At 43.9% G+C, this 15423-nt stretch overlaps 2 protein-coding genes across 2 annotated transcripts; both read right to left on the minus strand.

Annotated features, from left to right (window-relative positions):
* Positions 1-266: 266 nt before the first annotated feature.
* Positions 267-3216, minus strand: caiap (CARD- and ANK-containing Inflammasome Adaptor Protein). Its single transcript, XM_071895689.2, has 4 exons — positions 2040-3216; positions 1592-1775; positions 1126-1348; positions 267-1016 (listed from the first exon to the last, which is right to left on the minus strand). Exons 1-4 carry the CDS (start codon positions 3214-3216, stop codon positions 267-269), a joined length of 2334 nt encoding a protein of 777 aa, XP_071751790.2.
* Positions 3217-6549: 3333 nt separating this feature from the next.
* Positions 6550-8617, minus strand: jun (Jun proto-oncogene, AP-1 transcription factor subunit). Its single transcript, XM_071895558.2, has 2 exons — positions 8432-8617; positions 6550-8238 (listed from the first exon to the last, which is right to left on the minus strand). The coding sequence occupies exon 2, from the start codon at positions 8236-8238 to the stop codon at positions 7273-7275; it is 966 nt and encodes a 321-aa protein (XP_071751659.1). The 5' UTR covers positions 8432-8617; the 3' UTR covers positions 6550-7272.
* Positions 8618-15423: the final 6806 nt, after the last annotated feature.

A 15423-nucleotide genomic window follows, 5' to 3' on the forward strand; every position in this document is an offset into this window, starting at 1 on the left:
CTGCATTCATTTTCTGTTTAATGTGATTAAGAATTCATATAACTTGGGTGCATGTAACTTAAAATAAACAACACCTCTCACAGTATATGATGATTTCAAGGTCAGCGATGTGATGTCACCAATGTGAGTTTCACATTGATCTGATTTCCAGAATGACTGGACAGATATCAGATGTAAGAGCAATATCAATATCTCAACAATATCAATATCAATACTCAATACTCATCCTTCCATTTTCAGTTGCTGTCATTTGTCCTCCCCTTCCCCTACTTGATGAGAAACATCTTTCTCTTGAGTAAGGTTGCAATGTTCTCGTGTCCCGGTGTGTCTCCGCTCTCTGCCACCTGCAGCGGAGTCTTCCCCACGTTATTTGTGGCCTGCAGGTTCGCTCTCTTCCCCCGTCCCATCTGCGCGGCCTGGCCCCAGCCCACAAGCCTCCTCACCACTTCCTGGTGTCCCCCCCGGGCAGCACAGTGCAGCGGGGTGTCTCTACTGTTATCTACTGCGTTGATCTTTGCCCCAGTTTCCAGGAGCAGCTCCACCACGCTGTCATGCCCCCTCTCAGCCGCAGCATGCAGAGCGGTTTTCCTCCACACATTTCTCTCCTCTATCCCCTTGTTCTTGAGTGAATGTAGCAGAGCTGTAACCATGCTAGCACGCCCGCTAGCTGCTGCATAATGGAGCGGCGTGGAGCCATCCATGTCTTTAGCCTGTCCCTTGGCCTTGTGGGACAACAGTGATTTCACAACGTCCACATTTCCCTCCGTAGCAGCCAGGTGGAGAGCAGTTTTCTTCTCTTTGTCAGTGGTGTTAGGGTTGGACCCGGCTGAGAGCAGCAAGTCCACCACAGGGTTTTCTCCCTGGGTGGAGGCGGCCCAGTGCAAGGCCGTCTTCCCCAGTTTGTCCCTGGCTTTGGGGTCCGCCTTGCCCCGAAGAAGCTGGACTACTGTCTCTGCATTGCCCCGCTGACTGGCTATATGCAGAGGAGTCAGGCCGTCCAGGGCGACTTCATTTACCTGAGGGAATAACACACAACTAACACAGTCTTCACAAGCGTAAAGATCTACAAATCAGTAATTGCTTTGACATTTTTTTAGATATTTCTTTCAATATCTCTGAATTTACCTGTGCCCCAGCTCTTAACAACAGACTAACTAAGACTGACTGGCTGTGTTGGGCGGCCAGGTGTAGAGGGGTTTGGGCTTTAGGTCCGGTAGTGTTGGGATCTAATCCCTTCTCCAACAGTGTCTGTACTATGGGCGCACTGCCGCTGTGGACGGCCAGGTGTAAGGCTGAGGAGAGGTTGGGTAAAGCAGCATCTAGTCTGGCTTGTTTCACTGCTAGAGCTCTGAGATAAAAAAAAAAATGAGAGTCATTATTTACTCAAATGTCTATAATGATTGATCCATGATTTTAAGCAACATAAAAATAAAAACTCTACTATGAAATATGTAAAATCACAGACTCTCAGATTCTCCTTGGCTCTCAGATTCCCTGAATATTTTCAGCAGCAAGTCTGGGATGTGTGGAAGAGCCAAGTGAATGTATTTTAGAGACATCCAGTCCTTGTCGGAGGTCAGAGGACATTTACCTGAACACTTCTGTGTGCCCCAGCTCAGCGGACAACAGGAGGGGAGTGTACCCCTGTTTGTCGTGCATGTTCACATCAGCTCCACTGTCTATCAGAGCAGCCGCCACCCCACCTTGGTTGTTTCTAACAGCTGAGAAGAGAGCGGAGCCCAGAGCCTCTGCACCGAGGGATCCTCTGGCATGAGCTGAGGTTTGCAGAAATATGATGATGAAAACATGAATATTCACAATTTCATGCTTTACTTATGTGTAATTATAATTACAATTAGCAACAAAACAACAACATTTATTTTAATGCATAGTGATACGATATTACTAGATACTGGATTGTATTTATCAATATTATGTGTACACTTACAATACCACAACTGCACTATAGATCACACACAATGTAAAGCTGGGTGTGTGATACAGTATATTTGCATATATCACTAAGTTATTAGACTCACCAAGCAGCAGACGGAGAATTGATCCATGGTTAAGTTTAATAGCTTCATTAATAACACCATGGTCAACTTTAGCCCCTGCGTTTAGAAGGACAGTCACAGTTCTCTCATTGTTTTCGGTAACTGCATAGAACAACGCTGTTTGTTTATGGTGATTTGTGGCATCAACAGCCGCCCCACTCTGCAGCAGCAACTCAGCCAGCCTCCAGTTGTCTTCCTTGGCTGCAAAGTGGAGGAACGAGTCCTGTGTTTGGCTCTTGGAGTGCCTGGTCTCCTCCTCCACTAGGGCCTTAACTGAATCCAGGTGCTCGTTCTTTGCTGCCAGGTGGATGGGAGTCCTGGCCTGCGTATCCAGGGTGTAGATGGGGGCCCCGGCCTTCAGGAGGGCTGTGACTACCTCAGTGTGACCCCTGCTGGCTGCTCTGTGAAGAGCTGTGTGGCCCTCGCCGTCCTGCAGGTCCAGCCTGGCCCCTCTAAGGAGCAGGAGCTCGATGGCTGACAGGCGGCCATGCTCAGCAGCTACATGTAACAGCGTCTCATTGGAGGAATTGACAGCGTTGGTGTCAGTATCTTTTAACAGCTCCTCCAGGAGTGAAAGCTCCCCTCCTGAAGCAATGATGGTGAAAAGGTTTTCTGGTTTATTCTGTGCTGGTTTACGCACCTCTGATGTTACAACTGGGACTGTGCGTCTGTCTTCCTTTTGAGCTTTAGATCTCTTGCTCTCTTTGGTGGCGAACAAAGTCTTCTGAGTGACAGTTCCATCAGTGCTTTTACCCATTCCCTCCTCATCCCTCTCCAGCAAATATCCAATCAACTGTCTCCTTGTGTCTCGAATACTTTCATTCACTCCCGCCACATAGGCCTTGATTCGCTGATACAGGTCTGGTTCTGCCAGCATGAGACAGGGATGGAAAAATTTGCGACAAGCCCTTTCACCTCTGGCCAGCAGGAGGTCCAGCACCCTGGAGTTCTGCTCCGCTCGCGTCCTGATGGTCAGAACGACGGACCTCTTGGCTGCTGTCATGACCCCCTCCGTGACGAGAAGATCCAGTAGATCCTCAGTGTGTGAGATCCCATAGACCAGATCCCTCCTCTTCACCCTGATCACATCTATAGCATAGGGATTGGTAGAGCTTGATGCTGCTTGAGCATTTTGAAAACCCTTGAATATATTGATCATTTTAAATATATTTAAAGTAAGAAATTAAAGGTAGTCATCATATATTGTATGCCTTCACACTCAGTAAGTAACTAGTGGGTCTCGCTGTGTGTGTGTGTGTGTGTGTGTGTTTTATACCTCATTGCTAAGTGAAATATCTCACCCTGGCAACCAGATAAATAGAGAAGGCATTTACTGTGCAGATCCAGCCCAACTTAATCTGTCCTTTGTGAGCCATGTGACCAACTGACATTGTTGTTATTAGATATGGCATGGTAGACTGTATGGTAGGTATGACAGTATATTGTTCATTATTGTTATTGCAGTTTGGTATTTAAATAGTTTCTGACCACCACTGAGCCTGATGTTGAATTCCTCCATTTTATATAACATTGTTCAGTTTTGTGTGAAAAAACGTAATCTCTGCATCATATCTCAAATCAAATCATATCATATCAAACGACAGTATCAAAAATATATGTGTGTCAGACGGTGTGTCACATCAGCTTTATTGAACCTCTTTGTGAAAATCATGTGTTCAGCAGGAGCAACAAGCTTTGGAGAAGGTGCTTGGCACTCTGTAGTGTAAAAACTAAAGAGGCTTTATTAGAAAAGCTATATTTTATAAAATATGTCCAGTGTATCTAATGGTTAATCTTGGGTGCCCCTAACAAAACCCTGTTTGGTCGATAGGTTTTCTGTAGTATAGGCCTTCCATACACAAGCCGAGCATCTTTCCAAAGGTATTTGTGTCAAGTGCACCTATCAAAGTGTACCAGTCTTGACACCATCAGCGCTTCTGCCTTCTACACATACAATGTTTAACTTCTGTTCCTCTATGACGTATCATAAAAGTATATTGATAGCCTATATGTTATTTAGTGGATTGTATTTACCGGTTATTTATTGCATATATATCCGAAATTCTACTGTCTTTGCTTATACACGTTCAAGGCGACATTCAAAAACATTCATACATCTGTTCCGCATGACATTTGTTTCCTTTATTGTGCTTTTATTTGAACATCAAAGACGGCTTGTTACCACTGTGGCAATGCATTCAGTGATTTGTCCTTAGGAAGTATGTCCAATCCTCTCTTTGAAGAACTTCTCGGAGCTCATTGAAGTGCCGCTCCGAGTCCAGATCACTAGAGGCGATCCACTTCCCGTAAGACCCGCCTAGTCTGAGTGACGTAGATCTTCCGAGTGCTCTCTCTCCTTACATGGTAGGAAGGGACACCGCTTTCCGGAATGATGTCATGTTGCCCCAAATTTTGGCAATCACAGCAGATTACAGCAGATTTATACATTTTACCAAATACTATTACACTGAAATTGGAAAAGGGATTCATATAATAATGAAATCACGCAGCTACGTAACACATCATAGCCTAGGCTGCTTAATTGGACCTAGACAAAAATCAGACCATCAATTCTCTTATAGGTCTTTCCATTCACTGTAAATAATGGCTGTTGAATTCAAGTATTTTCACCATTTGCACCTGTTTCTGAGTTAATTAAGATAAAAATTGACAAACAGCCTAAACAACCGCATTTATAAAACCTCAATAGCAATTCCAAAGACAGTTTCAACAGGAAATGTTTAAAATCTATATTACAGATTTATAAGCTCCGTGATTCCTAGAACTTACTTTGTTTGTGTGGTTTCCCCGGCTATTCATCTGCTATTTGTCGCTATTGTCTGTTATGTGATTTATACTGTGCCTTGATGTCATATCTGTCTGTTGTGTGTTTTTTATTTTAATCTCACTCTCACCATCAGAATTGACTTACCTTGTTAATGAAACTAAACTAAAAAAATAAAATAAAATAAAATAAATTAAAATGAAATAAAATGAAGAGCCAGATGAACATATTATTCCATACAGGCTCATTTTAAAGCTTCAGTAGGCTATGTATCCACTCAGACTCAAAAATATCCAACATGTAGTTTTCTAGTTTTCTATAACCTATGGAGTTATAGAACAACCTAGTCTTGTAATAAATTGATTCTTGAATTCATGACAGGTCCATATGAATTTATCTAAAAACAACACCTGATAGGCCTAAACGTTCATTATCATTTCTTGCACATTTAAAACACAGTGGAATCACAAAAGATTTTGAGACGGCAAAAATATTGCAACTCAGACTCAGACAACGTCGCCCTCTAGTGGTTAATAGTAGTACTGCAGGAGCCTCTGGTGGCCTGTGAGTTTTCAAGGCAGTTTATATGTAGTACCCTATCTAGACCGTCCCACCACATTCACCTGCTGTAATTTATGTCCAGTCTGTTATAGGTTAGAATGTTTGCTTGGGTTATTGGGGGAATTTAAGAAGGTTTCCTTACTTTCAATATTAAACAGTCTCACCTAAACTGTGAGTAACAGGCCTATCCCCCATACTTGTTGAAACTAACATAATAACTATTTAATGCTTTGTGCAGTGGAATGTACTGTACCACAAAATAGCTGTGGCCTATGTAAAAATTGAGTTAATATAAGTCAAGTCAGACTTTATTCTCTTACTCTTACAAAGGATGTGTAATTTTTAACACATCTGTGTGTCTTCTTTGGGACAACACACACTTGTGTTACTTTTCAACACAACATATGTTAATGACAATACATTTGAACACGTGTTGTTATTAACATATGTTGTGTTGAAAAGTGACACAAATGTGCTGTCCCAAAGAAGGCACACAGATGTGTTAAAAATTACACATCCTTTTTAAGATTGTATGTGTTATCTCTTTTCTATTCATTTCTAGTGTTATACTGTAGGATTTCTATTTCTAATTTGAACCCTTTTGGTGGTTTAATTTGTTTCAACATTGTTCTTCAAAGTGCTGGGGTTCTCTCACAGGAAGTACGGTTGAACAATTCAGTGATGCAAAAGCAACGAGGCAACATGATAGCCTACGAATTGTAATGTAGCTGCTTTGTGTATCAAAGTCATTGATAGATATCTTCAGTTCAGCTTTATTCATTGCTTACTTCATGTTGCTGTAACACTGTAATAGAGTGTGATGGGGATGTAGAGTTAAGATGTGAATAATGGGCAGAAATAAGGAATATCTACTTTCACCCTCAGTCTTCAGGTGGGCCAGTATGGGAGTGCTGAGAGAACTCAAGCTCCACACCAATTTGCAGTATTGGCCTAGATCAGTGAGTGTGCTGGGTCAGTCTGAAACACAATCACTTAGCCCGGATCAATACAGGCACTAATGGAATTTACCTTGAGGTACTGGGAGCTAGCAACTCTTGCAACATGTTGCAACATGTTTTATTGTGTGAGCTCCTGACACACCCACTGTCTTTCTGTCACACTCACAGAACACAGAAACAACGTTGCTTCATTTTATTTAGTTTATTTTCTTAAATATTGATTAGTTTCTGAAGTGCTCAGAAAACAAACATAAAAAAATTATACAGTATTCTTATTACAAATGGTAAACATAAGTACTCCAAGTTGATCTTATATACATATAACAATGAGTGAAACCCCATTAAACAACTTTAGAAAGAAACAAGTAAATCTTGAAGCTTTTCTAACTTAACAATTTCTTACAATTAAGAAAAAGTATGTTGTACTATAACTCAGAAGTCAGGCAGCTTTTGTTACAACTTTTCAGCCTTTTAGAGTTGGCCAACACGCCCAAGTTTGACGCCATATGGCTACAGCAAGAAGAGTCTCTATTGCAGATTCTTAAATCCTCTAATACTGAATTTCTTCTTTGATGGTCATGATCAGGTCCATGCACAGATGGGTGTAAAATCAACAAAAGTTCAGTCCTGTCCTGTTCTGTAAAAACAGCATGAAACAAAACAGAAAGATATCCTGCTTGTTGCCATCTCCCCTCTGGTTCATGGGTACTGTCAGTGTCCAGAGCCCCTCTCCGGGACGCGCCACCGGGGAGCGCGCGGCACTAAGGAAAAGTGCCAGCCCCGGTCCTGCCAGTCTCGCGCCACATCATCCCAAATCCTGTCACGATTTCGGGAGACACAGCCACTCACTATCATACGAAGTGTCCGTTTCGTTCAACTACAGTCTTTCCTCTCCGCGCTGTTTCCCCTCTCAGAAGGTCTGGAGCTGCTGCGTTAGCATAAGCTGGCACCCGCTGTTGACGTGGTTCATCACCTTCTGCTTCAGCTGGGCCACCTGCTCGCGCAGCATGTTGGCGGTGGACGCGAGCTCAGAGTTCTGGGACTTGAGGGTCTTCACTTTGTCCTCGAGCCTAGAGATCCGCTCCAGCTTCCTCTTCCGGCACTTGGAAGCGGCGATGCGGTTTCTCATGCGCTTCCTCTCAGCCTTGATGCGCTCCTGGCTCTCCATGTCGATCGGGGACAGAGGAGGGGTCTCCCCCGGCATCTCGGGGACGGTCTGGGGCTCTTCCTTGAGAGACGAGAGGCGGGGCAGGGGGCCGGAGGGCTGCCCGTAGATGGGCAGCTGTGGCGGGGCAGCGGAGAAGGACATAGTCGGGGCTGAGGTTGTGTAACTCGGCGCCGAGACAGTGCTGATGGCCGGGTTGAAAGTGTTCAAGTCCTCGTACACCGGCGAATCAGAGCGCATGGTGGCGTTGTTGTTATAAACGGTGGCACCGGCGACGGATGAAACAGGTGGCAGGGCGGTGTTGACACTGGTCTGGGGAGCTGAAGTTACACTCACACTGGCCACGGCGGGCATGTGCTGGTGATGGAGCTCCGCCAAGGCGCGCACGAACCCCTCCGCGAAGCCCTCCTGCTCGTCGGTGACATTCTTCGGGCAGAGGAACTGGGTCGGGGTCGGCGTGGTGGTGATGAGACCGTTGCTGGACTGGATGATGAGCCGCTCCAGCTCCGGAGAGGCCAGCTTCAGCAGCCCCACGTCCGGAGAGGTCAGGATGTCGCTGGCTTTCGCCCGGAGATGAGGCTTGAGCGTCCCGGTCGGGTCTGCGAGGTTCAGTGTCATGTTGTGTTTCAGTGTTTTGGGGTTGTATCCGTAGCCCGCGTTGTCATGCTGAGAGAAAGCGTTGATAGAGTCGTCATAAAAAGTAGTTTCCATCTTGGTAGACATAGAAGAGAAACCAAAACAAGTTAGAAAGTCTCTTACAAAACAACTTTTCGTCCTTCTTTTCCTCTTCCTAGTTTATCAGCTGAGAAAAAGAAACGTCTGGTTCCCAAACTGTCCTATCTGTGCGTAAAACTTCCGAACTGAGTTGAATGCGCACTTCTCAGACCAATGAAATAATATTTACTTTCTATTCAGCAAGCGATAGCCGATGAGTCAAACTGCTGTTAAAATTGCTCAGAAAGCTTCTCTGGTCGTATCCAGACTTCTGTTCAGTCACTGATTGAAAAGCGCCAAGTGGCTCTCACTCTCTCGTCAGGCACCACTGTCGCCGGGGTGCTTTCTCCGGTGCGGTGTGTATACTCTGAGCTGTGCAGCGTGGAGGCAAACCTTATCTGCTGCCGCTGCCTCTCTAAAAATAGCCATGATGTCATGCCTGGGCTCTCCCATTGGCTGGAGGCGTTCCGCGGGGCGTAGCCGAGTCTTCAGATAAGGCGCGTTGCCTTGACGACCACCCAGAAGATTCTTACTCTCGCGGTGGATTGTGGGATGAGGTAATGCTGTAAGAGAGGGCCGCGGTGCATTGTGGGATGACGTATTGTTTTTGAATATCTGGTTACCCGCTTTACTGTTGGTGGCGGGATAGCCTGTAGCCTACATGATGGGACAACAGTTTCTGCTGTCTCTCTCCCACAGACCGTCCCATTGTGGCCCGGCTGCAGCCCGCATCCAGTTCTACTGTATTTCAAGTGTTAGTGTTTAAATAGGAAACTTTCTCTATACGCTGGAAACTTTTTTCTATTGATATTAGTCTTTAATAACCTACAGCAGCCCTACAGGGTGTTGCTGAAAGATGTCTACTTTGTGTTTTATAAGACAACATATTCTATTCTATTCTATTCTATTCTATTTTATTTTATTTTATTTTATTTTATTTTATTTTATTTTATTCTATTCTATTCTATTCTATTCAAGTCAAGTTTATCTCTATAGCCCTTAATCACAGTTGCAGTCTCAAAGGGCTTCACAACACCCACATTATGAAACAATAAATGCAAATGACACCCCCAACATTCTATTCTATTCTATTCTATTCTATTCCAGTCTGTAGAGTCTAATACTTAAATTGCAGCATTCTTCTAATTCAGAACTGGATTAGAACTGGAAGGAGTAGTGTGGAACTCAAAGGCAAACTTGGCAAAAATGAATGCAAATGGACACGTAAAAACAAATTAATATTTTTACATCTGTGTGTGTGTCTCTCTCTCTGTGTGTGTGTGTGTGTGTGTGTGTGTGTGTGTGTGTTTTGATTGTGATTTTCTAGGGAGTGTCAGTAATATCATGGTGGTCTCTCTGGTTGGTGGTCCCATGAAAATTACCCTATAACACACACACACACACACACACACACACACTCCACACACTCTGTTTTCACTAAATGCTGAGGCAGTTAAAATTGGACACCTGGGCAGGTTAATGCACACAAACATCGTCAGACCCATATTTACCAAGAAATGCATTAAAACTCAGTTATGTACCTGAAGTCCCGTGCCAACTCCACTTTACTGAGTCATGTGCCGTCGTACCACCTCGTCTTTTCTTCACTTGAGAATAGAGTTCTTTATTTAAAGCCATCTGAGTGTTAATTCAGTTATTAGGCGATACATATATAGATTTTACAGCACCTTGATTTCACATATTATGCTTTTTACACACACAAGACACCCTTTAGACATTTTAATCCTTCTACAACTACAAAAAACTACAAATATATCTACAGATGCCTGTTCATCCTCATAAAGAGCTAGTATATTTCCCATTCTCCATGTCAATGTGTGTAATTAGTGTAGTGCAGTCCATTGTCCCCTGGCCCGTGGTCAGAAATCACTGCTGTTTTAATGGCAGGAGGTTAACGGGTGTGTCTTACGTGTTCCCCTCGAGTCCCCCTCGCTCCCACTGTCTGGGTCAGCGTTTGCCCCGCCAGCTTTACTGCCCACCATCTCCAGCACGCCACGTCTGAATTTGTCCCCCCGGTGTGACAGGTAAATCAGTCCCTCGGCGCTGGCTGGCTCGCAGAGAGGGACCTGCGGAGGATGAACCGGAACATAAAACACCACCACAGTCTGACTTTTTATAGCTGCTAATGTTGTCTTTATGTACTGTGGTGTATGTCAAACTGTGGCAATTAAACACACCTATTATGTTATCAATAAAGTAGAATATAATCTGATCTAATTGGTTGACTTAACTGATCTTGTACAAGCTCTTTTTGATTTAAATGCTTGAGGGAAGATCACTTTGCTTTATGGCCATGCACACACTAAGAGAAGGGGAAGATTAAGGTGAGTCTTACATGGATACCTCACTGGGATTTAGAGGGGACATAATAACCTTCTTTCCTGAGATTTATTTTTTTACTGTCTTTTATTTCTCTTGGGTGTCTTTCGATGAAGGTGAACAGATGGCTTCAGCTCAGAATGCTGTACAGTATATTCAGTTTGGTTCATGGCAGTCAGTGACGCTCGCTCTCTTTCCAATGTGGTCTCTCTTTTATCTTTCTCTCTTTCTGTTTCTGGCGGTTTCGTTGGCTCTGCGATGGTTTTATAACCGTCACTCGAGAGACGAACTGGAGACAAAATAAGGACAAGTAGCTGTTTAGACGCTTGTTTACCTTCAATGTTCTACTGACAGATTCTGAAATATTTATCCACTTTGGCTCATTCATGCATTCATGGCTGCTTTTCTTCTGAATTAAAGCACATGAAAGAATGATAGAGAGGTGGTCTGATGGCCACCACATGACAGCAGGGAGCCTTATTTATGAGTTCATCCATCTTCCTGAATAGGACTAGAGTGAGATGAGGCGAGGAAATTTGACAGTGTTCCCTCTGAAGTTAGCACAAGGCCAAATATATGATGTCATTTAAAGTTATTATTGGATTTACTTTAAAGCTCTTCTTAGTGGGTCAGATCCCGTGGCAGGAGTCAGACTTATAGGTAAATTGCATTTTATATACTTTCAAATTGTGTTTAATACAGAACCCTTAAGTGTTTCAATATGACTGGAGTGCTTGATGAATTGGGTCTGCTTTTTTTCCTCACCACCATGCCTAAAGTTATAAAGGGGGTAACCACAGCATGGACGGTTGCCAAAGTAATTTTCTCAGTAGAAATCTACAGGAAAATTAGGAGAAACCCCACTGTTTTAGTGACCCTTTGCAACTTGGGGTTAGGATATCCTGCTGCTGCATTGGTTCAGGGCCTGGACGTTTGGTCATTCATGGTCAAACATGTATTCAATAGTGTACTTGAATATCGTGGGACAGAAGCGGGGGCCCAGGATGGGGGTTTGTATGTGAAGCCAAGTCTCAACGGAGCGGGGAAATGTTGCAACAGTGGCCAGACCCAACTCACACCAATGAAAATATAATGCTGGTAAAAGGGCCAATTAGTGAGTTAATCACCTTGGTTGTAATTTAAAAAAATGGCTATGATGTTTAAATTTGATTCTATTTTGGGGTTTTCTGTTTCATTGACTCAACTAAATAATTTAAAGGTTCAAAATCGTGCAGCAGACCATAACTCACTGATTTTCACTGGTGCGCTGCCATCTTGGATGACGGCAGCTGAGCTGGGATTGACTCTCATATGAACACTTCTGATTAGTGGAGCTAAGTGCTGACTCGACATATTGCATTATTTCTGGTTGACTACAGGCTCTTGGGACTTGGATACCCAAAATGCCGCCGGTGTGGCAAGAACAAACTACAGTAGAAAAGCTGCAAGAATACAAAGTTAGTAATGAAAACTTGGCTCAGGCTGCACTTTCGGAATTGAACAGAGGCTGAATCTATTTCTTATGTGTATCATTGGATAGAAGCCATTCTACAATTGAAATTCAGTTGAAACTGCATTTAGGGATTGGCAGAGGATCTCAAATGAAGATAAGAGTTGTGATGTTGATGGATCACAACCAAGTGCATAATGTAAAAAAAAAAGGTTTTTATGCCAATACTAACTTCACATGATTTTTATTCACTTACAGCGAATTTGACAAACTTTTTATAGTCACCATTAATCCAGGTAGACAGACATAACAAGTGAAATTCTTGAAGTATTATTTTACACGGAGGCAGAAATATCCATCATCAAAAACTGCCAGTGTGTACTTCTGTTTGCTCCACATTCACTGTACAGTACAACAAACTTTTAATTCACATTTAGTGCACCTTGTTTTGTTTTTTTGACTTATTACACAATGGGTGGTGACTCTCAGCTGTGTTTTTACACTTACAGTTAAACAACTTTGCTTCTTTTTCCACTTTCCTGCCTCTAGTCCTGTATCTTATTTTTCAAAATTAAGAGTCACCACACACACATACACACACACACACACACACACACACACACACACACACACACACACGCACACACACAAACATAAACATGTTTTCCTAGCTCTGTGTTCCTGGTCAGCTGCATCCTGACCTGAGGTGGTATGTTTTGGTGTTATGAATCGTCTTGCCCTTGGCCTTTTCTCCCGTCAACCTTTACTTCTCTCTGAATTCTTTCATCATCACCTCCCTCTCTTCATAACCATCCTGGCATCCACCTCTTTCACTCCCTCCATCCTGACCTTACCTCTGCGCAATCTTTCCTTCTGTATTTGCCCCAAACTGTCTTCTAGTCACCCCCCACACACACTTTGTCTTTCGCTTATCTTTCTCCCTCCCCTGATCTCTCTCTCTCTCTCTCTCTCTCTCTCTCTCTCTTTCGTCTCCCTCCCATCTCACTCCTATCAGAGGCCCTCCAGGCAGGATTTCCCCTGTGATGGAAACAGGCTGTGGTCCAACTGTATTGTTTTAGCGGTTCTTTCAGTGGTTCTTTTCAGGAAAATCTCAGTGTGCTCTCTGTGTTTGTTTTGATATCATTATATATTAAGTTGAGGGGGAAAAACAGCAGCACAGTGGCCAAAATACAGTAGAAAGGACAAAGAGAAAAGTAATGCCACTTTCAAAAAAACAAAACTCCTCCACCGCTCTTTACGTCAAACGCCACAGAGAGAGAGAGGGAGAGAGAGAGAGAGAGAGAGAGAGAGAGCCAGGGGAGAGAGAGACAGGGAGACAGACAGACTGCTGTAGGTTTTGAGACAGTGCACACACACAATGGTCTTCCCCTGTGAGAGCAATTGTTGTTTCAGCTGTTGATTGAAGAAAAAAAGCTCCCCACTGTGTAGATTGTGTGTCGGAGCTGGCCTGCAAGTGTATTTGCACGCTTGGCTGTGTCTGTGTGTGTGTCTGTGCGTGCGTACATGAATGTGTGCATGTATTTGCGAGTGTGTTTTTGCGCCCAGGAATACTGTGGGTAGAAAAGCAGGTACGGCATCATTGCAGAGTGATATGAAATGTCTAAATGATAGAGAGGGAAGGAGGCCGGGGGGGCAGATGACCTCCCAACACAGAGGAGAGGAGAGGAGAGGAGAGGAGAGGAGAGGAGTGGAGAGGTAAGGAGAGGAGAGGAGAGGAGAGGAGAGGAGAGGTAAGGAGAGAATAAGTACAGTCAGATTTAGCCTGGAGGACAGGAACGATGACATTAGAAGCGTCTTTCAACACCATTTTCTGTGTTTCTTCCGTCAAGATGGCATGTTATTCCACACCTCCTTCCTACTTCCCTTTTGTCCTTCTTCTCCTCATCCTGCACCTCCTCCCCACCCTCCCTCCCTCTTTCTCCCCTCTCTTCTCCTTTTTTTATCATCTTTATATGAATTGTGTGTAGTGCACACACACATACACACACACACACACACACACACACACACACACACACACATCCGCATTAATAAGGTACCATGGCAGCCATGTCCATTTTTATAATGAAAAAGGAAGCACACAGCTAAATGACAAATGTCCCTCTTTCCCCGTCGGATTTACGACATGATGTAAAGGCAGGAATCATTGTGTTTGATTATTACACACACATACACACAAACACACACACACACACACGCACACACACACACAGAATCTCCCTGAGTGATGTCTCATTGTTCCGCCCTTCACCAAGTACAGAGAATGAGTGTTTGATGCCCACCTTTGACGAGTTTATTTGGGGGCTGCTTTAATTAATTTGCCCATAAAATGAACCACGATTCCCAGCAGCCTCTCTGGCACCCCGAGCCACAAAGGACTTTATTAGCTTTGACAATTAATCGCCGCTAACTACCCAGACTAATCACATTCTAGATTTATTAGCCAGAATCGTATGGAATATTGATTGGCTCTCCCTCTTTTTGACCCTTTCAGCGCACCGTAACTCACTCTGGGAAGTGAGCAATGACATCATGGTAAGACTGCTGGAGAATGGCTGGACACACTGCCGTTTTTTTTTACTTTTCTTTCGCTGTTTAGGCTACAGACACATCTTAACACGGCTAAAGCAACCTAATGGAGGTTTTGTCCACCTAGAGAACGACTTACACCAGTTTATAGGTTACATAGACAGGGATTTGTATGTATGTGTGAGCACTTGTGTCTGCATGTGTTTTTATTTGTTGTCTCAGAGTAATTTAATCTATGAGAGTGAGTCTGGGCCTCATTATGTAAATTAAATAACCCTCATCTAAAAGGAAAGGCACAGAGTGAGCCACAGCAGGACTCACTCACTCACCCACACACACACACACACAGTCACACACATGCAAGCATGCACACGTACGCACACACATGCACACACAAACACACATGCACATGCACACACACATGCACATACATGGGCAGGTAAACTAAATGACCTTCTTGAAACTGCATAGTGGGTTTGGAAGCCTTCAGTGTTGTGCACGTGTATGTTTGCAATGCGTGTGTGTGTGTGTGTGTGTGTGTGTGTACACTCAGGGACCTGTATGAGTCCTCAGCTGGCTCTGTTCAGCCTGTAACAGGGAGGTGAGTGTGTGAGTGTGTCACCAGGGAGAATGATCGATAGCTATTAAAACCCACCAGTCCCTCAGTCCAGATGGAGGACTATTTGTGTGTGTGTGTGTGTGTGTGTGTGTGTGTGCATGTGTGTGTGTCTGTGTTTGCTAGCCATGATCAAGCGCTGTGTTTGTACAGGTGGGACACTATATGGCAGCAGCGCTAACCTGTTCCACTCCATTTACCTCTGGAAGCTGGGGAACCCTACCAC

Source organism: Centroberyx gerrardi, chromosome 9, assembly GCF_048128805.1.
Source record: "Centroberyx gerrardi isolate f3 chromosome 9, fCenGer3.hap1.cur.20231027, whole genome shotgun sequence".
NCBI classification, from domain to species: Eukaryota; Metazoa; Chordata; class Actinopteri; order Beryciformes; family Berycidae; genus Centroberyx; species Centroberyx gerrardi.

What these genes read in the sequence shown, in the direction of transcription:
- caiap (XM_071895689.2), bottom strand. Translation starts at nt 3,216, where the DNA reads ATGATCAATATATTCAAGGGTTTTCAAAATGCTCAAGCAGCATCAAGC. An exon ending in AATTCTCCGTCTGCTGCTTG is followed by an intron (nt 1,776 to 2,039) that starts GTGAGTCTAATA and finishes TGCAAACCTCAG; the next exon opens with CTCATGCCAGAGGATCCCTC. An exon ending in TGTTAAGAGCTGGGGCACAG is followed by an intron (nt 1,017 to 1,125) that starts GTAAATTCAGAG and finishes TTATTCCCTCAG; the next exon opens with GTAAATGAAGTCGCCCTGGA.
- jun (XM_071895558.2), bottom strand. Translation starts at nt 8,238, where the DNA reads ATGGAAACTACTTTTTATGACGACTCTATCAACGCTTTCTCTCAGCAT.